We start from the raw sequence: 25,127 nt of genomic DNA on the forward strand, positions 1-25,127 counted from the left end.
AAAAAAAAAAAAAAAAAAAAAATGATAGCAACGCGAGGAAGATGTGCTCAGAAAACCAGAATGAAACCAGAGTCAATAGCCGTTGGAAGAGAAGCAGATGGAAGAAGGTTAGGAAGATATGAACAGGAAGATCATGTCTTTTAGTATTTGGAATAAAGATATGAAAAAAGCCCAATTCTGATACAGGGCAATATTAAAGAGAAAAAACTACATGCCAAAGAGTTTCTCTGCCTAAAAAGACCATAGGAGCACAAAAGGAGTGGGAAAACAGACTCTGAACCCCTGCACCAAAGAAGGGCAGTGCTGACTATTTTCTTCAGGTGCATTAGGAAGCAGAGATGCCCCCATAGGAAATTCAGCTGTCAGCCTCACCCCTAGTCCTACACAAGCAGAATCCTCAACAACCCTTGAGTGAAATCACGGTGAGAACACACATCAAGATTTATTTCTGGAAAAGAGCAAAGAATGAAACTAAAGGTGAAGCTCCCAAAGGAGATATTGAGCTATACTCTTAGGAAGTGCAGACTTCCTGATAACTGTGTCCACATCTGTGCAGAGCTTTTCTCATGCTTGGATGATCTTTTCAGAACACTCATAAAGTGACAGACCATCCAACTGTCTGTCAGAAGTTAGCTCAGAATGCAATTCTGACCATTCAACTAGATCCAGCTCTGAGTTAGAGAGAGTCAAAGCCTGGTTGAACATTAAAGGTGGCTGAACATTAAAAAAGAACAGTTGTCCATATACACAACAAACGGTAAAGTCATTAATTTGAAGTTAACCTAACTACCAGAGGATCCATTCTTAATGAAGGTTTGGGATGGATAGGAGAAAGCTGAGAGATCCGGGGAGTAGGAATAGCTACGGAAAAGAACGGGGAAGGTAGTAGTAAATTTTATCATATAAATATTAATAACTGCAAGATGATGTCATGTCCAGAATGTCTTCTCTGCATCATTTAAAAAACTTAAACAAAGCACTGCAACCCATGCTTTTTAAATTTAAACCTTTTTAACAAATTACCTTTTTATTTAAACAAATGTAGCTCTGAACTCATGCCTCCAATGCTACTATTGCTTTAAAGGAGTGAAGAATATAACTTGGAAGTTATTAAGGACAACTCAGAATGCATTAAACAACAATAGTTTCCAATAGCCTTTGAGCAACAATGTCCATTCCTATGATCCTTGGATTTTCCAGGACTGTCCACACTCTCCTTTTGCTCAAGACTTCAACCCTCACCCAAGGTACATTCCTCCATGAACTCAATTCAAAAGATAAAAGAAGAAAGTGTTTATCTATCTTAGGTCAAATTTCCAACTCTGCTTTGTTCCAGCCTACTTTCTTTTCCAGTTATAGCTCTACCTGGAGGTGTCTGAGTTTTCACTTTTAGAATAGGGTCAAAGTCCACTTTATCACACCTTACCTTTGATGCCCGGAAAGAGAAAGCTGTGGACTTGGTGTCTGCCTTTGCCCGGTCTTGCAGTATAAGGCCTTGGTCTTCTGTCAAGGCCAGGTAGTGGCCTGTGGTGAGATGCCGGAGTCGAAAAGCCTGGCCCCATCTGATGTTGCTGCCACTCCAACTGGGCAGATGAAACAGACAAGAAATTGCATTTATACAAAAATAAGTCCTTTTCAGTATTTACCCTATGCTTTCCTACACATGCTAGCAGACTTATAACCCTTCTGGTGTCCATCCTTAACAGAAAAATGCACCAGGTTCCTGGCTTGCTGTAGGATTTCACGTCTGCCTACAACCCAGCCTAGTGCTCTTTCTTGATGACATCAACAAGGAATGATCTCAAAGGCAGGTCAGTGGCTTCATACAACTGGAAGTCCCAGGTTTCCAATTTTTCCTTCACTCCACTGAAAGGTCTTGATGCAAATAATCACAAATCAATGGGAAGCTTGTCTTTGAATGGAAACTTGTCTTTGAATGGAAAAGCCTTTCCAAACCTGCCATCTGAACTAAAACATATTACTACCACAGAGAGCCCTATCTTCAAGGGAAATAGTAAAAATACCCGCACAGCTTACACTTGCCAAAGACGGACAATAAACAAGCGTAATAAGTCAACACTGAATTATGTTAAAAGGAGATAAATTCTGTGGAAAACAAGTACAGCAGGATAAAAGGATTAAGACAAGTGAGAACTCATATTGAATACTGTCCTCTTAATCGTCCTTCATCAAAAGATTAGCACTCAGCAAAAGTTACGGTAAGTGTTATGGAGAAATTATCCACTGAATAATCTAACTCAAAATTTATCTCTTTAAAATATTTGCTCATATGCAAAATACTTATCTCTTAAGAAGATAAGGTTTAAGAGATATATGTGTGACATTTTAAAACCACTCTCCGCTTTGTCCAACTTTCTGAAGCATCAAGAAATCCAAATCACTTTGATAAAAGGCTTAAATTCTTCATGTGTAGTTCTCTGGGGAAATGAGCAAGCAATCACAACCAGAAGTACATACACATACCAATTTTGACCTCTTAAAAAGTCCATTAAGCAATAACTAAGGGCTAATATCCTGAGAACAAGAGTATGTTACTCTCAGATTTTTAACGGGGTTGGAAAGAGGATGTAAATGACTCAAGTCAGTTAATAAGCGCATGCTCCTTAAAACGGGTATTCCTTAAACCATCCGTTGCCAATTTCTCAGAAAAAAAAATGTGTGCATGTGTGTGTATGGTGTAAGAGAAGTCCTAATATTACCTTCTGATTGCCAATGGATTATCTTCAGGGCCCCTTGGGGCATATACACTGCATGAGAGAGACTTATTTTGAACATATTTTCAGGGAGAGATTGAACAGAAAGAACTAGAGGGAAAGGCAGAGAAGGAAAACCAGAGGGCGACACTTAACCCTCCTCTCTCACTCCAAGCAGTTTAGCTCTAGCCTAACTTGCAAACCCTCTCAGCCCATATAAAGGTCCTGCATTGAAAGTGATCCCCCTTCAGTGGTTTGAAGTTAAGCGACCACCCGTGGTTATTGAAGCCTGTGGTTGCAAAGTCTCAGCCTCCTGTTCCTTCCACCAAGGGACAAAACTGTCTCTGAAAAGTTCTAGTAAGTACTTTTTTCTTCACACCTACATTTCCAGTGACGTTTACATCTTCCTTATCTTATGCCATCGTGACTACCTGTCTGTGTGCCATTTAAAGCTACCTGTCCACTGGAGCCAACAAAGCTACTGAGAGGAGAGAGAAGACTTATCTGGGTTCCAGAGAACCTGTTTAAGAAAACAAATGGGAGGACTTGGATGGCTTTCAGTGGCCTTGTCTGAGCTTTCCTTTTATAGTCAGCTACCGCAAGGGCAGAAGAGCCTGCCAGCCTCAGAGTCAACACAGTGGCTTTGGAAACTGTGTGTGTGTTCTTTAAAAACAACGTCACAGAAATATCAGAATTTAGCTCTAGACAAAGGACTTGAAGGAGTTTGCCAGGTGATATGGAATGAATGAAATATTTAAGAGAACGGCCTATTATTGAAAAAGAAAGCAATCTTGAAAAGGATACTCCCAGGCCCTCCATTACCTTATCCGAAGTGGTTCCACTCTCCACAGAGACCTGGCTCGAGTCCCAGCTCCCCCAGCTTCATAGAATATCCTCCTATGAGCAGAGTTGGAGATCAGCTCCTACTTGTAGGACACTGATCAGCACCCGGGTGAAGAACAGCTCCCTGCAGAGGCTGTTCAGGCACCCAGCTTGTCTCAGCCCTTTTGGAGTCAGCAGAATGCAAAGCCAGAATAAGGAGGACGGTTTCACAGTCTCACTCTCTCAGAAAGGGTCAAAGCAGCTAGAGGGGAGGGAAATGCTCACCATATCCATATCATGGACATTTACGCATCATCAGGTACACAAGGAAAAGGCAGGAAAAAGAACATCTCCATTTCTACATCAGGAGTCACGATAGCCCAGTTACACCATGACGGCAGGCACAGAATGCTCCAGTTCCTTCAGGTCAAGCTCCTTGATGTAGTTTTATATCTTTAAAAAATGTATTTGTACTTTAAAAACACCTATTCGACACAGTGTGAACTCATTTCCATCGTTCTAGGGCACTTGGAACAAAGCTTTATCCTCAGTTGTTACAGTGTTCACGATTTTATTACTGTACTCTTGCTTCCTTTCCCGTGTTACGAATCATCTTTTAATGTGTTTTGAAATAAAATTTTATTTTAGAAAATGTTAGGTTTATAAAATAGTTACTAAAGATAGTCCAGAGAGTTCCTGCATGATCTCACTCAGCTTCTCCCAATGTTATCATCTTACATTACCAAGGTACGTTTGTCAAAACTGAGAAACCAACATGAGTATGTCATTACTAGCTAAACTCAAGACTTTATTTGGATTTCACCTTAATTTTTCCCGCAAACCTTTTTTCCAGTTCCAGGATATAATCCAGGATACCACACTGAGTTTAGCTGCCATGTCTCCCGTTTCTTCTGATCGGTTATGCTTTCTAAACGGCCTTGCCTTGTTTCTCATGGCTTTGACAGTTTTGTGGAGTACTGGTTGGGTATTTTGTGAAATGTGTCTCAACTTGGGTTTGCCTGATGTTTTCTCCAGTGATTAACAAAGCCTCAGTTTTTAAAGTTTTATTTTAAATAAATTCTGTATAACCTGTGATTGGGGCAGGCTGGTCCACATTGTACAAAATTCACAGTTTAAGAGCATGTCTCAAGAACAGCGGTCCCCAGATTACCTGGTATACTGAATCCAGCCACTTTTTGAGAATCTTGTGACCTTTAATCAAAACTGATTATTTAACTGCATTTACATTCACTAACTGAAAATCCTACCTCCACCGGAGAGAATTTGTATGTATCACAATTGAATTGATCAAACCCCAGAGGAATCCGGATTTAGATTTTAGAGACAAGAGTTAATCAATAGTGATGAAAAGAAAATGTATACTTATTTTTCTTCCTGGAAAAGTATCATAATTATGAGTCGATTCAAAATGAGCCTGGAAGTTAGACCTGGGTTTGAATCTGGTAGCTGTGTGACCTCGGGCAAGCCCCTTCAACTCTCTGTGTCTCCGTTTGCTTATCCAATCAGGGTACTTACATAACAAGGTTGTGAAAATTTAAAGGGCTTTTAAAAAATGTTTAGAAAGTGTTTTTTATAAATGTTTATAAACATGCATAGAGGGACACATTAATTGGACAGCAATCAATGAAACATTACATCAACAGTGGTTACCTCTAGAAGGTGGGATTATAGAGGCTATTTCTCAATCTTTCTCTAATGTACATGTTATCGGGAAATGCCCAGTAAATATTAGGAAAGAAAATCCGATACTGCTTTCGAGTTCCTACACCCCAGGTGTGTCTGTACGAGGCCTAGAACAGAAATGATACTGCACCAACCTCCTAGCCACTTAGGAACATTTGCTAAGATTCTCACTGATGCTTCTCCTTCTCTAGTGCAAGCTGCAAGGATCCCTTCAGAAGAGGGTGAAGTGGCTCACCCAGGTCACAGGTGAAACAGTGCTGGAGCTGGAACTAGAAGATTCTCTACCCCTGACATCTGAAGGATTTGTGAAGGTTTGTTCTTCCCACCTGTGACATTTGGGCGGCCTGCTCCATTTAATCTCACAAGGTTACTGAGGTTGAAACAATTTGTTCTTGTTCTCTAAAACAATTCCAAGGAGAGGAGTAGAGTGGGCGGCAAGCTGAGGTACTTTTGAAAGCTTGGCTGACAGCTTAGCCTTAGCTTTAATAGGTTAAGTAACTTATCCCAGGGTGTTTGACAAGCCAGAGGCAAAGCCAAGGATCAGAGCTCAAGATGTTAGATTGGGAGTCTTGGGTTTCCACTCTGGGTCGGAGTCTTCCCACATAGCTTGGCTGCTCTCAGGATTTATAGGGACGGAAAACGATTTCTTCTGGAGAGTCAGCACCATTGCAATGGAACACCTGCATGCCTCAGTAGCTGCTAGAATCTTTTAGTGTGCTGTTTCCTATTCTATCATGCTCCCCCAATTTTGATGTTCCTGGCCATGCTGGCCAGTTCTGAGGATTTACCTGACAATAGAAGACTAAGACAAGGCTTATCGCTCACTTCACCTAGACATCCAGTAACACCAAGGCATCCTGTTTTGATTGAGACTAGTTGATATAAAGATTCAAGTTCCACTGTGCTGAACAGCTGCTCACTTGCCCCAGTCTTAAACCCTCATGCTTCCTTATAAAATGAGCCTTCTTATTTTTATGGATGAATTTTTTTCCAAAACACAAATTAGAGCCAATGAAATCCTGGACTAAAGAAAGGCCACCTTCATGTTTATTTAAACGATGGCAAGCATGTCTGCTCCAGTGTGCCCATTGTGAAAACCCCTCTCAAGCTACTTCACTCTCCCCATCACATCCTTTCAAACACTTGCTGAGCCTTTCCTTCCAAGCAGAGTTTTGCTGAATCACTTGACCAAAATGCCCACCAAATAACTAAGTGGCATAGTTTCTGCCCAGCTGTTTCTAATTTGGCTCTAATTTTTGATGACAGGTGTGTGCATGTGGGTGGGGGCATGCACATGGTAAATACTTCATTTTTTCCCCCAAATTTCCATCCTTAAAAGTAGAACAGGAATAGAGAGAATGAACTAGGAAAGTTCGGATGTATTCCATCTTAGATACAGACAATCCTGCAAAACTCACAAAAATCTCAGTTATTCATCCACCTGCAAACCTTCCCCTTGAGGCAGTAGAATATGATATCAAAGAGACAGTAAATGGGCTATTATATAGTTTCAATATTGAATACAAGGCAAACCACAAGAGAACAGGATCACATGACAGGGTAGAGAATCCTTACTTCTAAGGAAAATCAGGTGGACCTAACTTCCCTATCAGAGGTAACTGTCAACTGCTGGCCCAGTGCCAGGGAGGCAGCAAGTGAATTTAGCATGGCACTTTACATAGGTCTGTGCTTTATGTGTCCCAGGCACCCTTCTGGGTCACATCTGGTTGCTATGAAGGGGTATTCAGAGTAGACAGCAAGTAGGAAGAGACTCAGAACTATAAGGGATACACATTGCCAATGGGTGCTTTCTAGGGTGCATAATAATAAATTCAAGCACATTGCTTCTGGTTGGGGGGAGGGTCCTTGAATACATCAAATACAGGAAATGGTCCCTGATGGAGAGTCAGCAGCTCTGGCTTCTACCCTTGCATCTGAAATCACCCAGTGTGTGACCTGTGGCAGGAACCTGACCTACATAGTCTCCAAGATGTGAAAACTTGTGAGCCTGTGTTTCTAATGAAGCAAAAGAAATGCAGTTGACAAGGATCCTGTAGGCATTACACAAAAGAAAAGAAAACATTGTCACCGGATCAGACTCACTGCTGTCCCAAATTCAATCTAGTTTGGATCTGAGGTTTGATTTTTTTTAAATATCAGATTTCTATAGTTACAAGGCCAAGCTTTTTATGTTCTGTTCCTTTGATGACAGAATACCAAAAAAAAAACTCTTTAGTATGCATTTGAGACTTGGATTCATATCCTCCATCTCATGGTTTTGAAATTGTGAAAAGCATTCATGAAGGGGTCAAGTATGAGGACAAGAACACATTGTCCTCAGCACAGCGCCCTCTAAATGCACCCTTGGCACCGCCCCCTGCTAAATCCAGCTCCAGCTGGATATCAGTTTCTCTAATGCTATTTAGTGATAAAACCAAATCAATGAAGTTCACCTTATTTACTTAGCACATGAAATGGGAATAGAGATGATCTGTCTTTGAAGAGTCTGGTGAATAATTTGTTTAAGTGCAGAGCCAAAGAAAATGAAGGGATCTGGAAGCATTACGGAACCTCCTAAGTACAGCGTGTGTACAGAGCTCCTCCTGTAAGCAAGCTGAACTGCCATTCCTGTTTTACAAACTGGAACCCATGGCTGGAGGAATGTTTGTCAATTGACCGACATGTACAGAGTTCCTATGTGGCTAAATACAAATGTAAACTCTTGAGTTTGAGTCACTTGAGACTGGAAACAGCTAGGGGAAGAAGGAAGCTATTGACTTACCTGTGCTGGGAGTCATTCTGGTCTGTAGATGGTATTGTCAGACACTCATCATGACCATGGAAAAGACGTACTACATGCCCACCAAGTAGGTATCCTGTAAGAGAATTATATTCTACTGTGAATGATGGCAAGTTTTCATTCAACTCTTCATTAGAGAATGGCATATTTAAAAAGGGTAAATTCACACAGGTCTGGGCCAGTTACAGAAAATACCGAGAGAGACACATTTTGATAACTACATATTCCATGAATGCAGGCCTCAGGCAGAGAAGACAGGAAAGTCAAAACGATTCTAAAGTTGAAAGTGAAATAGGGCTTCAGAGGTGAGCCAGTCCAACATCAAAAGGTAAGGTGAAAATAGCGTGCCAATCGATATAATTAAAAATCAAAAGGAAAATTAAGTTGCTAATGTTAGGAGTTTCCAGTTACTTAGGATGTAAATACACCCAATACCAAATTGCTGGATAAATATCCACAATCTCACTGTGTATACTTTGCAAAAAAATCCAAATCGTGGGAAAGAAAAATGCTGAGAAAGGGGTAGCAGACCATTCTTAAGACCCTTTAGGAGAAGGCAACATTCAAATACATTTAACAAACAGATCAAATCTGGTTGCTACTCCTACAGCACGAAGGGAAAACAGAATTACTCTCTAACATCCCTGAGTGAACAAGTGTAGATGCTTTTATCAACAAATACTTAGCCTTCAGAATAAGAAAGGAATCTCAATAGTCATGGAGTTCAGAGATGGAAAGGAAACAATGAACTTCAAGGACACGATGATCCATTTGTCTTCAAATAAATGCTGAGCCTTAATTCAAAGAACATAGTAGGAGGAGAGGGGCTCCAGTCCGAGCTTTACCTGGCACCAAGAAATGGGATTTGTTATTCCTCTGAACTAAGAAATTCTCCAGGCTAGTCTGTTCTCAAGAAACATATGAACTTAATATACCCAATGTCTGTGCCAGAATTTTTAAAGGAAAAAAAATCACATAATTAGATCACTTTAGGGGCTGTCTTAAACTATTTTGGGTGCTGGATTAAAACAGTAAGAATGAGCAATCATGCCAGAGGAGAAAAGGGTATTATTAGTGAATTTTTTATAGTGACAGTCTGATATGAGTTCAGTTTTCTCACCTAGACAAGGCAAGGTTTTCTAAAATTCCCTCAAATATTCCAAAGTCTCCTTCCAATTTTCCTGTATCTTTTTGTACTGATATTCTGAGTTACAACCTTCTTTGCATTAAAAATGACTCATGATACATTATAGGGGGATTCTTAATAGCTAATTTATTTAGAAAATTAAAGCCCTCCATGACCAAGCTCTTGATTAAGCTCTTGTTCATCTCATGATGGAGAGGCCATGCCCTTTTTGGAGTTTATCCTTTACAGTTCTTGGGCTCCTTCAATCAATATCCTACTCACATAGAGAACATTGCCAAGTGCTGGTGCATCACGACTTTTCTTAATTGAAATCTATCAGGGCCATAGTCAGGAAAGCAGCATCATGATGAAGATCACTTACGTTCTTAAGGGCTGAAGTGGGTTTCTCACCAGTGGATGCTGGAAGGACATTTTTCTACAGAGCCAGATGACTCAAGTGATGAGTTATGCAGACTATATTACAAGGGCACTCAACATTTCTATAAGGGCCTTTTGACATGATTTGCAAACATGCCTTAATTAATCTCTACAAGCCCTCTGTTAGGACCAGGAAATAATTTTATTCCTATGGTGAAAATAAAAAATTCAACACGGAGAAGATTGAGCCAAAACTTTCTTGGGAAAGACTTAAACCCAGAGCTGCTTGATTCTTAATAGAAAGGGATTGACTGACAATAGACTTATGAGGGTGGGTTAATTTTGGCACAAAGGAAGAGGGCTAAACACATCCTACCTTTTAAAGCCTTCCACATGTTGCCAAAAGAGTTACGAATTTGTCTTTTCCTGAGTATTCAGTTTAACTATCATGCATTCCAAAACTGGGGTATCACCTTGGCAACTCTGTTTTCCTTCTTTTTTCAAACATCACAGCATAGAAGGACATTCCCAGTTTGAAAGTACTAGACTTTAATAGGGCTAAAGCCTGTGATGAGTATTTTTAAAAATTCTGATCTTGCTATAATGTGCCAAAATGTAACACAAAAGCCCGTAGGTCAGTGACATTTGATTATTCTTCTCAGCTGTGGTATTACCTATCAGTGAGGTAAGGCCTGTATATTTATTACGCAACTTGAAAGGTGTGTTGACTTTGCCCGATTCTGTGAAATAAAATATGTTGAACAACGTTGGATGACTTTATTTCCAAGGGAAAAATAATTTCACCTCTTATGTTAAAATGGCCTTCCATAAATACAAGTAAAAACAAATGACCAAACACTTTTATGATAGAGTAAGTGCTCCACCTGCATGGAGAGACGCATAGGGAGAAATATAAACAATGTCACCTTCTTGGCAAATAATCTCTTCTAAAACTGAAGGTGCTGAGGTCTTTATACTTACAACTACTAAGCAAAAATAAAAATGTGGAAACTCAGAGAGAGAGCAAAGGTGCATATCCAAGTCCTGAATATATGTAGTGCTAAAATAATAGTGGGCTGCAAGGGATTAAAAAAATAAGTTCAGGGATGCTCATGTAACTGGAAGTTAGGATAGAAAATAATCTGTACCGAATTCAGAGAAAGAAACTCAAGTGAGCTAAAATCAGGCTACCTGTGTACCAAGACATTCAGGTGAGATCTGGGAAGTAGCAGAAAACATCAATGTATACAGTACAAGAGAGACAGGCAGGCTCAGGGCTAAATGCATATAAGGAAGCACACCTTCTTCGATGCTACTTCCTGAGCACGTAGGATGTACATTCCAGAGTGTCTGCATAAAGGAGGCATCCACTTGTATGTTACCATTTGATACTGAGAGATGCTGCAGCAGAAACAGAAACAAGACATCTTTTAAATCACCAGTCCAGTACTGACAGAAACAGCTCACCTAGAACTTCAAGGATTAAACAGCCTTACTGTCATCTGGCTCTTCCTATACAGCCTGTGGGAGATTTCTCCACCTGATCTAGAAGCAGCGTCAAAGTGGGACACTTTATTCTGGGGTGAGGAATTATTCAGCTACAGAGATGGCAGACGTGTGTTGACTTCATCCCCTCAGCTGGAGCTGATTCAACACCAACTCATAAAATGTCCATTCTTTGTAGGATAAGATAACTTGCAAATGGGAAAAATTACCCAACATTTGGCCTAGGCAAAGTAAAATCTGCCCACAGATTTAACTTCAGTTGGCTCCGTGAGAAGCTTCTCTGACGTTTCTCTCATCTTCAGGCATCCCCACCCCCAGCCAAGTGCCTGATACAAATGGTGCTTTTCTATTACCCATCCCCAGCCGCAAAATCTCACCAGCATCTTCCACTCTCTGCGATACCCCATATCCCGAAACACTGTACATTTCTTTCTTTCTCCAACATAAACTTATTTTCCTGGATTCCAACCTTTCTTGTTCTTTCCCTAAACAAGAGCTAAACAATGTAATAAATTCAGAATAATGGGAGTTAAAGTGCAAATAGTGCTTGGAGCATTTTAACAGTCTGCTGGACATAGCACCATAATCTAAAAGAATAACAGATTAGTTCCAGGCACCATGATCATGTGGCAGGGGAGGGCATTTAACCATCCCTCAGGTACAGTTAACTATTGAACAACAAGGGTTTGAATTACACGGGTCCACTTATACATGGATTTTCTTCCGCCTCTACTGCCTGAGACAGCAAGATCAACCCCTCCTTTTTCTTCTCTTCCTCCTATTCAATGTGAAGATGACAAGGATGAAGATCTTTAGGATGATCCACTTTAGATAGTATATATACTTTCTCTTCCCTATGATTTCCTTAACATTTTCTTACTTTATTGTAAGAATGCAATACATAATACGTATGTCATATAAAATATGCTTTAGCAGGCTATTTACATTATCAGTAAGGTTTCCCATCAAAAGTAGGCTACTTCCTATCAAAACTAGGCTATTTCCCATCAAAAGTAGGCTATTTCCTATCAAAAGTTAAGTTTTTAGGAGCCAAAAGCTACACTAATTTTTTATTGTGCAGGGGGTCAGCATCCCTAACCCCTACATTCTTTAAGGGTCAACTCTGTATGTGTAAAAGCATCTTATTCTATCCAACCTGCTGTGGCTCAGTTCTTCATGGACATCTATTCCTAAAGGAAAAATTTCTGAAAACAAAAGACTCTTGTATTATGAGGTACTTACCAGGTATCTTTCAGAGGACACGCTGACGAGGATGAGGTCATCGCCAATTCTAACTTTCTCTCCTTCGGACCTCTGTTTGGAAGCAGGATGTATAGTCCACCAACAGGCTTCTCCTACATGAAGGCTCTGCGAGTTAGTCATTGCTTCACAGAAGCTAGTGTCCCTAATTTTGCCCCTTGTTCTCCTTCCTCCTAGGACAACCCTACACGTGCACACAACAAGTACATACTCCAGACCTGAACTTCTATTGGTCTCTAACCGTTCCAGACAGCCCCCCATCTGCTCTTGACTATGTCTGTCATTTTCATTTTCCCTAGAGACAGAAAAACACTGTTTGGAAAAGAGTATTAGAGGCCAGAAACTGTAGTGGCCTTCCAGTATTTTAATGCAAATAGGAAAATGCTTTTCATAGTCTTTCAAATTTCTGTTTTAAGAATTGACTCCAATCAAGAGCACCAAGAATAAATAAATAAATAAATAAATAAATAAATAAATAAATAGAATCGATTTCATTGGTCTACTGAACACTTAGACACTTTCATCTTTGTCTCCCCCTTTCCTCAGGGAATTTTTTAAAAAGGCTTATATCTGCAAGGACTCAGACAGTAAGTGAGCAGTTGATAGCAAAGAAGATAAACTGATATTTTGGAAAAAGGAAAGCAGATGGATGCTTTTAGCCAATGAAAAGTTAAAACCCAGGTGTCTGAGTAAGAAAATGGAGAAGAAGAAACCATCAATGAAAAGCCAATTCCTGCTGCAGAATCTCAAGAATGTCCTTGAAATTGGAAGTACCAGCTACCAGCGAAGGCAGAAAATGGGTTGTAAACAGGACTGGTGGAAAGCTTTAAAAGGACATTCAAATCCCTGATTCCTTTCCCTGCCCTGCACAGCCAGAAGACCTGTCCTCCTCCACACTATAGAAGATTAGAAGTTTAATCTATGGAAAAGCAAACTACCAAGGGTCTGGTTTTGGAAATACCAGACATTGTCAAACAAAGAAGTAGAGTCTTGCTAAAAACAGAATTCAAACTTTATACCCTGATTAGTAAAACCCCAGCTCCTTTCCCTCCCACCCTCCACCCAAATTTGAGGATCACTCTTTAGGGAAGCCAAACTAGCTAAGATAAAACATACTGTGGTTTGAGGTCACCAGTGAAATGCTCAGTTCTCTGCCAGATGACCTAAAAGTGAGGCTTAACAGATGACAAGCCCCAGTCAGCTTCTAGTCAGCTTTTACCGCCTTGATCAGAACACGAATGCAGACCAAGGACCACCTGACAACCGAGGAAGGTCTCTAACAGGAACTACAAAAATGAAGCGAAAAGAGAAGAAAGGGACTTGGAGAAAACGAAGATTACAGAGAACAAAAGAAAACTTAAAAAATCTTATAATTAATAATCTCAGAGATAAGAAGTTAACATTCATGAAACAGTTATATTAGTATCTATGAAGGATCCCTTCCAAGGAAAAGAAAAATATTCATTAATCCCGGAGAAACAAAAAAAGAAGAAGGTTGTAAGATAAAGCTGAAAAATTATTCCAGAAGGAAGGAAGACAAAAAACAGATTAGAAGTATCAAAAAACCAACCTAGAGGAATTCCAGAGAGCAAGAACTGAAAAAGACAGAGAGAGGAAATTAACAAAGAAATAGAATTAAAGTTTTTTCAAAGCTGAAAAATGAGCTTTTCCAGATCGAAAGAACCTACAGAGTCCCTAACACAGCAGAGATCAGAAACCACTCGAAGGTGCATTCCCGTGAGATGTCAGAACAGAAAGAGGCCACGCCAAGACACATCGCTGTGGAATTTCAGACACCAGGGCGAAAGAGACGCTCTTAGCTGCTTTCAGAAAATAAAAACAAGTCACACACAAAGGGTAAGAAATCAGAATGTAGACTTCTCAACAGTCAGACCATTGGCTAGTAGAAAGCCTTCAGGAAGCTGAGGAAAAAAATATTTCCAATATAGAATCACAGTAAAGTGTGCATGACGTGTGAAACTGTAATTATGAAATTTTCAGACAAAAATTTAATCCACATGCATCTTTTCTGTAAAAGTTACTAGATAATGTGCTCCACCAAAGTGAGGTGGTAAACCAAGAAGGCAAGCAAGCAAACAAACAAACAAACAAACACCAACCAATCCTATAAGATCTAATAAACATGGAATCTAGGGCAAGGCAACAGAAATTCCCTAGATGATGGCTGACGTTTCTAAGAAGATGAAACAGAGAACAGATCATGTGATCGAATCTAGCTAGAGATTTTCAGTTCTATACGAAAGTTTGAAAACGAATAAATGATTGCGTCGCAAAAAACTCAGCAAACAAATGAGGCAGTTATTAACTATCAGAAAACCTCAAAGTAATACAATAAATTACCTGGTCAGAATATATTATGTGGCTCATTTGTAAATAAAAGTTACAGTTATAGCAGTGGAAGTAGTTAATATTGATTTGACAATTAAATAAAATAGATGAAAATCTATTGGAAGGATGGGAAGACAAGACACGGAAGAGTGGAAGACAAGACAGGGAAGAGTGAAATAAAAGCAAAATTAGTATCAGGACGTCAATAGTTAATGCATAATCTAGAAATAATTTTAAAAAGCATTGTATTAATATGTATATTACAAACAAGTGGTAAACAATACTAAAGAGCTGAAAGTAGATGCCCCAGAGAGGCAGGCATCCAGAGGAAGGAGGGCAGGAGACTGGTGTTTACAATAAGCTCAGAAGCACTAACTATTTCTCTCTTTAATCTATGTGTGAGTATTACTTCAATTAAACTAAACATGACATGACAAAGATGTTGAGCTCTACATTTGAAGGGGAAAATGTTGTATGCATCCTTAATGTTCTCTGAGGACCACCAAAGGGTGTCCAGGATGAAGGGGGTCCTGAAGAGGAACACACAGAAAGAGTATTTTGTTTCCCTGCCCTCTCCCATGCTCTGGAACCAGGGATAGAGCTGGCCCTGAAGCAACGGGATGGGCCAGTCCACGGCCCTAAAATACAAAATAACACTTTTAGTGTGGGTATGTGTTAAACATGTATTTCCTCCTAAGTCTAAATTCTAAAGCTATGCCTAAATCCTAAAAACAAAGCAATTAAACAACTTTAAAAGGAGACCAGAATACATTTAAGTAATTTTACCCAAAATCAAGGATAAAATGATCATCAATTCTGTGTTAAGTGTGAGAATGTACAATTCAGTGTGTTGGGGGAAAATGCCAGAATTGTTCAAGAAACTGCTCCCAAACTTTCTCCTCATATTCTCCTGTAGTTTCAATTCCACTACTGGGCAGTTTCCTTGTTTACAACTCTGAAGGGGTTTCTGAGCCAGAAGTGCATTCAAAGAACTAGCCAGACAGGAACAGGGTACCGTTCTGTGGGATTCCGTGTGAACGTCCTCCTGCAGTGAGGAGAATCTCCAGGTAATGCTGAACCTCATCTGAGTTGGAGGTGCATCCTCCTTGTCCCTCACAAACCCAGCTAGCTTTCTTCAAGGAGAAAAGCACATGAATTTGGGTGAGAGAGGCAAAACAAACCTAAGTTATTTTAGGCTCTAGGTTTTCATGAAGACCTAGTCAAGCCTGTTCTCCCTATCTTCTGCCACAGGTAGCTTCTCATCAGCCAACTTGAAGCCTTTTCTCCGTTTTCTGCCACAGGTAGCTTCTCATCAGCTAGCCTGAACTTGGGTTAGTTCTATGTGTTTGCCTCGTCTGTGAACAGAATTCACACCTAGTCTGATTTTAGAAATTTTTACAAACTGCTGAAAAGAGTAATATTGTCTGCTGTGGTTTCCCTTTATTTTTATTAAAGGCTTCTCTGAGCACTTGACTAGAAAGTGGTGTTTCTCAATTTCTTTCCAATCTCGAAACGTATATTTTACTGATATAAACACAGTGACCATATTTGACTTTACTGATTATATTCTTCAGGATTGACAGTTGGTCTATATTTAGAAAGAAGTGTATAGTCAGAGTGTGGCACTTCACTCACTTCGTAATTTTCAGCAAGGTTGACAACACCTTAGAGGAAATCATATATTAAGACTTAACACTTTGGCTGAAAACAAAGAAACTTTAAATCAAATTCAAATCTAATCTTATTTTAGGAAAAAAACCCATAATGGGCAAAGGCAGGATCACTTTTTTGCTTAGTACAAAAACAGGAAGAGGAAGAAAAGAGAAAGACGTTCCCTCAGGCACTCTTAGGACACCATTGTGCAAGACGCGGAAACAGCAGGTACACAAGGTTTGGATGCTGGATTTTTTTTTCTAGTTCTATAAAAGGAGACAACCTGGATCCTTCCATTATGAACTGACCTAGCTGTAGAACAATAACATAGACTTTTGTCTTTCTTTGGCTACCCAACATTGGAACCCTCTTCCTATTTAAGGGAGAATGTCATATTATAGACTGTATTCAAATTAGACTTTTCCTGTAGTGTGTTCTAACCTGTTTTCTCTTCCTTGGTCTCTGTTCCTAACCAATTTTCAAGACTGAGGCCCCAGATTTAGTGCAGGCTCTACCCAGCATCCTTCTAGTAAGTTCTTATTCTTACTGAGTTAACCTGAATCAAGTTCTCTCGTTTGCAACAAAGAATCCTGTTTGGTACCTAGTCCAACCTCTAAATGAAGCAGAAATTCCATATGTAATGCCCTTGACAGATGGTCAGATTGTTAATGAATATTTTTAGCCACAGGGAGCACCCTACATCCCAAGGCCAGCTGTTCTTCTGCTCATTAATTGCAGATGTTCCAAAGTAGTTTTCATAATTGACGTGAAATGTGCCTCCTTTCAACTCCTACCCACTGCTCTGTTGGTCTTTGGAAGAACCCCAGCAAGTCAGCATCTTGTTTGATACTATAACTTTGAATATCTGTAGATTGTTATCTTAGTCCTCTGTTCTTTATTTCTGGTTTCCAGTGAGAACCTGTGTCATCCTGGTCAGCATCTTCAGCACCCACCTCTTGATTGTCAGTATTTTTGACTATACTAAAAACAAAATAATCCAGTGGTTCCCAAAGTATATGATGTATATCACTGGTGGGAGGCAATTAAACGACATTGACAAATATAGTGAGAAATTTGCTTTCATTTTTACTACCCTTTTAAGCCTTCTGATGCTTTCAAATAAAGTTTTACATTTGGAACTAGTGTACCATTAACACGTTATAATATTTGTCAACATCTCTTCAATTACTTAATGACATGGCTTCCTTTTCATTATTTTACTTTTATGGCAAGCAAAAATAGGTTATACTTACAGTAATAAGTTTTGTCTGTAAAATTTTAAGTACAAAAGTAAATTTAAATAAAATCATAAAGTAAATGATATTGAAAAGGATACAGTGGAATGGCAAAATCATAATTATAAACAACTAACATTTGGAAAACACTACTTTAGACATAGCCTGTTCATTGCAGAACAAAATAGGACTACTCCTTTGATCTAGACACTATATTTCATTATTTAAGTGTTTATTATGCTACCTTTATTTTTTGGCAGTCATTTAGTATCATTGGTTCTTATCAAGAATGACTTGTTCACTTACTTTCAGTACCTAACAAAGTTAAAGAATTGTTATTCTTTGAGATTCTGGCTGACTGTGGTTAAAACATTATGTTCTCCTTCATTCCTAGTTTCTGTGTTTCCATTACACATCTTTTCTCTAGTCCATTATTCTGCAATTTTGTTAGACCTATTTCTTCACCAGTTTGGTTTGGAATCCCAAATGAGTAACACATTCAGGGTCCTTCTCAAAAGCCCTTAGCCCAAGACCCCCACTGAACTCAAGAAACCTGGGAATGTTGACTCACCTGTGGCATTTTCCCGTAGACCTACATCAAAGGCAAGTTTGTCTGTCTGGGATCTTGATGTAGTCAAGCATGTTAGATACTGTGAAAGAAGAGTGAATACTAGTGAAGTCACACTCTTCCATTGGGTCTTGGCATCTTACCACTAGTTAGCTTCCAGTTAAGTTCAGCAGTGAGCTACTGTGAAGAGAGCTCTATTTATCTTGCTCATTGGAAAGTTAATTGGTACATGCCTTAATGCAATATTTTCATTTTTAATTATTCTTCCTATTACTTTTAGAGTCAGGGTCTCATTCTGTTGCCCAGGCTGGAGTGCAGTGGCATAATCCTAGCTCACCGCAGCCTCAAACTCCTGGGCTCAAGCAATCTTCCTACTTCAGCCTCCCAAGTAGCCAGGACTACAGGTGTGTGCCACCATGCCCAGCTAATTAAAATAAATTTTGTGGAGATGTGGTCTAGCTATGTTTCCCAGGCTGGTCTTGAACTCCTGGCTTCAAGTGATCCTCCTGCCTTGGCCTCCCAAAGTGTTGAGATTACACGTGTGAACCACCTTATGCCCAGCTGAAAATACTTTTACGATACACATAAAACCTCAAATATGCTCTTATCTGATGACTCAGTGGTTTAATGTATAGAACTATATGTTACAGAAATGAGTTAGAAATATTCAAGATGTTGAGAAACTTTTAAATTAGGAACAATACAAATGGAACATAAATGATCAACAATAATAAAAAGCTAGATAACCTTTGATACTTCTATTTTATATAATATTACATTATTAAGAGTATCAAGAGTGTTTAATAGCCTGGAACATTGTTTACAGTACATTGAGCTAAAAAGTAATATATAAAATAGTACATTTATGAGTTAACATGTACCCCAAAATTTAAATGTGTAGCAACCAGACTAAAAGGAATTACACAAAATGAAACAGAAGTTGATTTTGGATAGTGTCGGGGCCATGAATGACTCTCCCACTTCTATTTTGGTTTTCAAATTTTCTAGGAGCTTTAAAGCTTCTCAAAATAATGTTTTTTTTTCTTATTATAAAGATACATGGGCAGGTAAAACTTAAAAATGATTGTTAAACTAACTTAATAAAGAATCCCATGGCCTCTTTCACTGATGGGCACAGCAGCTCATCTTAGAATTAGACTGAGAGGCAGGTAAGCTCTTGGGATGTGCTTTCTGAGCCACAGTTCTAATTCTCTGCAAGAGGAAGATGGAAAATCATTGCAATGTACAAAGTCGTATCTTACAGGCTTTATTCCCATAGCTGTGCTTAAAAGGAGCTCACCGGTAGAGAGTATATGTTCACTGTGAGTAGAACATTTTTTAGGAGAGGTAAACTTAATGATAAATAATGCAAGTCTTTGTGTCACTACCAGGATATTAGCCTGTTTGTGAAGCCATAGAAGTATGCTTTTGAAGTTCTGTTTATTACATTTAAGTCAAGAGAAGTGTTGGAGTTTTATTTACCCTATAGATAAATATCAGATTCTGAAAGATAGTATCACCTGTCAATTCCAGATATTATCAGGGTTCAAAAGTTTCCCTACTCTCAATAACGTCTCCATCTCCTACTTGGATACACTTCCATTTGGCCATTTTTGTTTTTCGTCTTTTGCCATGAAGGACTACAGCAGACGAATGTTCAGGCTGAAAAGGTCAGCTTCTCACCAGTGCTCAGAAAAAAAAAAAATGCTGCAGCAAATGAATTATTTAAGAGGCAGCTGTTGCTCCTGTTGTCAGTTTGATAGTTCAAGCCTTGAGATGAACTTTGCATCATGCCGCTGGTGTAAATGTGTGGAAATACTCTTGAATTAATGTATCAGTTTTCCACTAGGGCTAAAGGAAAATGACAAGGCTTCCTTATACTGAAAGAAAGTGAGGATGATACACTATTGGTGTGGCATATATTATACTTGATTGAGTAATAATATTCTCCTTAATACTCCCTGCAAAAACGACAATATCTGTATTTTAAAATATTATAAAATTATAATTTTTTGGTAAATTATAAATAACTTATATTTATTTAAAATGTAGCAATTTTTTCAAGTTACATTGAGGCATCATCCTTCTGTCAATTCTGGTTCTAGATCTCTGATTAGTAATAGCCATGCAAGCTTTCTGTGACTACCTTGCCTCTTGTCTTCCTCCTGTCTCTGAATTAGCATAAAACCTGCAAGTTCTCCCAGGACTGAAAACAGTGAGTATCATTCTATTTCTCTTAGATAGGTAAAGGAGGAGAACTGTCACAAAATTTCCATTTTATTGGTTTTTCTTCTATACTGGTTATCCTTGTATACTAAAGAGATCTGTTACTCCATAAGCCATTTGATCACTCGTCAATTCAACAAATATTTATTGAGCATCTAGTATATCAAAACACTGTATTTGGTGGGGTTATAGGTTTAGCAAAATAAAAAAGATACATGGCCCTGTACCTCATGGAGTTGGAGGTGGGGTATCAGACATTGATGAAACAAAAAACATAATTGCAATTATTGCAAATTGAGGTAGGTCATATGAAGGACATGTCAAGAGGATCATGTGCTAAAATTAGTTACGTTCTAATTGTTCCTGCTGTTAGGTTGTTATTGCTGGCTTCTTGTACTTCTCCCCTCTTCAGTTTTCCCTCCTCCTTGAATGATGAGAGTAGACACCGGAGCTGCTTACCATTCCGCTGAAAGAGTGCCTCAGGAGAATTGCATGGCCATATAACAGGGTCCTGTGGCCACCTCCTTGTGCTGCCTGTGGGAATGAGGAAGAATGAGGTCAGCACAGGGCAGTTGTGGCTTCTCTGGAAGCCAAGCAGCACAACAATTCTGGGAGACAGACTACCAGGAAAAGACCCACTGCAAAGCTCCTAAGGAATTCATTCCAGAAGCAAGTGGCCGGTCTACGGGCAGAAAGAGACGTGTGACCACAGCCATGCAACATCCTTGGGAGAGGGTGTGTGGGGACAAATCTATTCCCAGAAATGGCCTCTGCCCAGGATCAGCAGAAACCCAGAGCTGTTCTACCAGAGAAGCATGTAAATGACACAGGTACTGCTTACCTTCCTTTGAAACTTCTCAGAAGCGTTCAGAGTGAGAGAGAGAAACAAATGTGATGTAGCCATAGCCTAACAACACAAAGGCAGCATGGCAGGCAGGCACATGGTCACATTCTGTGCCATGCAGTCTTTTCCCTTCGAGGCACTTAGGCCTTCTGCCCACTCCCTTAAATGGGTCCTTCTTACACAGATCTCACCAACGAGAGATGGCTCTGAAATCCACGACTTTAAAAGGGTAACCAGTTATGCAGAAATAGATCCTTCAGGTGAGAGACCATCTAGGTATCTTCTCTGCCTCACCAGGCAGCTCCACTTTGGCTATTTGCTCAGTGGCTGCCCAAACAGTGGGAGAGGGAGGCATGAGAGGGAGAGATGGCCCAACATAAAGCCAATGGTGTCTGTTTGTTATTCTTTCCCTGAATCTGATTCACACGTCACCATGCTGAACTGAACAGTACATGATAGGAGACAAAACTGTAATTTATTATAGTTAGAGGTGAGTAGGTTGCATAGAAAATGGAAATCTACAGAAAATTCTAGGATTTTGTGGCATCAACATTTCCATCTTCTCACCTAAGTATCATCATGCTAACCAGCAATAAAGTTTTTGATCACACACTCCTTCTAGGAGAAAATATTTGAGCATAGGCCCTCCCCTCCCCAAACATGCACAGAAAGAGAATCCAAAGCTTGAGATAAAAATTAATTATGAAGATAATTCTAGCATTTTTCTTCAAGGACATCTCTTATGCAGTCCATTTTATTCAGAGCTACAGACTGGCAGCCCAAGGACTGGTTTGAGGCTCTGCCCCTCTCCCAGGTCCACCTGCAACCACACCAGTGAGCAACATGGAGGAAGCGGAATCAGGTAGTGTGGAGGACAAGGCCCGGAGTAATTTTATTTCAACTCTATTTGGATTAACAGAATCACTCTGTCAAAGAGATGGTTTTTCATGTCACATAATGAACCTAAAGAAGAGAAAAAAGATAAACGTGGTATCATGTTCCAAAAAAGCCGGTAACTAAATATAAATGCGGCTGCGCTTTTTCCCACAGCTACAGAGTTAAGTGTTCTCCAGGTTTTAATACTGTGTGGAACTACAATGCTCTTCACAACATTTTAAAATTTCTTGAAATTATTTGCACTAACTTTAGTTTCTCTATTTACAAATGCGTCAACAGTTTATATTAAAATTAGACATACCAAGTAATTTTCACATCTTGTCAATCTAACAAAAATTGATCTTATCCGCTTGTATTATTACAAGTTAACTGACGGCTCGTGATGGCTTACACTATGGGTGTGTCCTCCCCAAACAATCCTACATCTCCAACGGATCCACTGACCAGCTTATACTTCCTACCGTCCTCCAACTCGTCTTTGTCCCTACCAACTCTGTAACCATAAGAAGGATTAAGAGTCACTGATCCCCAAAAGCTGGGCGGGGCGAGGGGGTCATGTTTTGAGAACCATTGCTTTCAGGGAACAAGCAAGCCTCAAGTGCCAGAACTGCAGAAGTGGTTTTCCCACAGAGCTTTTGATAATTATCATCATGGTGATTACTACCATTGGGCACACACTACTGAGGCTTACAGAGATTGAGTAACTTGCTCAAAGTCACACAGGTCCCAAGTTCACAGTCAGGATTTAACAAAGGTGAGGGCACTTAACTATGTGCTATGCCGTCTCCTTTTCTGAAGTTTGATGATGGGGGATAAGATTTGTGTATAAAAATCATGTTACACATGGAAATAACTATTAAAATAGGTGAAGGCAAAGAATATTGAAATAGACTAGGAGGATAAAGAGGTATCATGTAATGACTTTATCGTAAAAGTAGACCACAAGATTCTAGTAGGACTGTTGACACACCTCCATAGTAAGAGAGAAGAGCATATGTGGGCAAAGGCCCGGAAGTGGAAAGAATAAAGCACATATGGGGACTCGCAGACCACTTGCTGGTTTGTGGTGGGGTGGATGAACAGGAGTGACAGGACATGACACAGGATGTAGGTGAGGGGTGGCCAGATTACGGAGGGCTCAGACTGACTGGCTCAATGGATGAACTTTGTTCCACAGCTAACAGGATACTGGAGTAGATTTTTGAAATAACAGTGCCACAATCAAAGTTGTACCATAGAAAGGAAACCCTGACTGCAAAATGGTGGAAGAAATGGAAGGATCAAGCCACAGAGGTAGAAAAAAAAAAAATCATTGTCTCATTCCGTTTCCATGACAGCATTACGAGAGGTGAGCAGACCAGAAATCTTGGTGTCATCCTTCCCTCCTTTCTTCTTTTCGTACCCCCTAGTTAGTTCAAAGCATCTTTTGGTGCCACCTCCAAAATATACTCTGTATCCCACTACTCAGCACCTTGTACCTGCCAGTCTAGTCCATTCTATTGCCACCAGGTCTCATCAGGGTTGTGCTAATGACTGACCTTCCAACTGTGCTCCCTGCTCTGCCCTTCCTCCTTTCAGTGTGAGCTAACATGGCAGCCAGAGACATCCTTCAAAAACTGTTAACCACGTCATGTTACTTTCTGGCTCAAAAACCCCCAAGGGCTTCCTACCATACTTAAAATACAAGTACAAAGTCCTCACTGTGGTCTCTAAGGCCGTGCATCAGGCAAATTTTTTTTTTCTGTAAAAGGGCAGATAGCAAATATTTTAGGCTTTGTGGGCCAAATATGATACTGTCCTTTTTTTTTTTTTTTTTTTGAGACAGAGTTGTGTCATTCTGTTGCCCAGGCTGGTGTGCAGCGGTGCAATCTCGGCTCACTGCAACCTCTGCCTCCCAGGTTCAAGCAATTCTCCTGCCTCAGCCTCCCTCCTGAGTAGCTGAGATTACAGGTATGCACCACCGCACCCAGCTAATTTTTGTATTTTTGGTAGAGATGGGGTTTTCCCATGTTGGCCAGGCTGTCTCGAACTCCTGACCTCAGGTGATCCACCCACCTCAGCCTCGCAAAGTGCTGGGATTACAGGAGTGAGCCACCATGCCTGGCCTTATTTTATTTTTTAAAGAATTTGCCCTTTAAAAAACTTTTAAAAAACATTTTCTAAACATTTAAAACCTCCTTTACCTAAAGGGTTGTACATAAACAGGCCATAGTCTGTATTTGGCCTGTTGGCTGTAGTTTGCAAATCACTGCCCTGTACAACCTGTTTCCCTCATACCTCTCTAACTTCAACTACCAGCAGCATGCTCTCTATCACATCCTCTGCTCCAATCATACTGGTTTTCCTCTGTTTTTCAGACAAGCATGTTCCCACCACAAAGCCTCTGTACATGTGTTTCCCTCTGCCTGAAATGCTCTTTCAATATTCTCATGGTTAATTTCCACCCTTCATTCAGCTCTGTGCTCAATCATCTCATGGGAGAAGTCTTCTCTGGTCAACCCTTCTGAAAGAACAATCACCCTTACTCTGTCACATTTTCTGCTTTATTATCTCATGTGGTATTTATTATTTTTAATATGAATTTATTCTCTCTCCTCCTAGAATATAAGCTCCATGAGTATGTTGGATCCTCTGCCGTGCCCACGTCAGTGCCCGGCACATAGGAGGCATGCATTAAATATTTCCTGAATGAGTAAGTAATTAGGGGAGGTGGTGGTTTCGGTTTCATTTTACAGATGGGAAAAAAAGCAGTATAGTGAATTTAAGAAACAGTCCTGTGACGAGCTTGTAAGCAACATGTTTGGATTTGAACTTGGGTCTAACTACAAATTCTACTCATTCTTTTCATTGTTTGATACTAATTCTGGAATAGCAGTCCAGGAAAGGTGTGATATGCTACATAGTAGATTGTGTGGGTCTGTTCACGAAGGATGTCCAGACCTCAAGACTGGGAGGCTTTATCAGGATGGCAGTCCTGTTCCTGCCACAAGTGACTTTGGTTATTGTCATTGGCAGAAGGACATCTCACAGGATAGGGGTGGATTA

General features: G+C 39.9%; 1 protein-coding gene across 1 annotated transcript in view; it reads right to left on the reverse strand.

The window, feature by feature from the left end:
* Nucleotides 1–25,127, reverse strand: part of RYR3 (ryanodine receptor 3) — a 580,605-nt gene that overhangs the window by 331,948 nt on the left and 223,530 nt on the right. Inside the window, exons 4-10 of the mRNA XM_017857433.1 lie at nt 20,801–20,875; nt 18,119–18,197; nt 12,293–12,405; nt 10,846–10,945; nt 8,023–8,116; nt 3,537–3,611; nt 1,427–1,583 (exon numbers count right to left, since the gene is read on the reverse strand). Of these exons, the coding sequence (XP_017712922.1) occupies nt 1,427–1,583; nt 3,537–3,611; nt 8,023–8,116; nt 10,846–10,945; nt 12,293–12,405; nt 18,119–18,197; nt 20,801–20,875 (693 nt within the window). The remainder of the gene's footprint in view (nt 1–1,426; nt 1,584–3,536; nt 3,612–8,022; nt 8,117–10,845; nt 10,946–12,292; nt 12,406–18,118; nt 18,198–20,800; nt 20,876–25,127) is intronic.

The sequence above is a fragment of the Rhinopithecus bieti genome, unplaced genomic scaffold (genome assembly GCF_001698545.2).
Source record: "Rhinopithecus bieti isolate Rb0 unplaced genomic scaffold, ASM169854v2 scaffold_44948, whole genome shotgun sequence".
NCBI classification, from domain to species: Eukaryota; Metazoa; Chordata; class Mammalia; order Primates; family Cercopithecidae; genus Rhinopithecus; species Rhinopithecus bieti.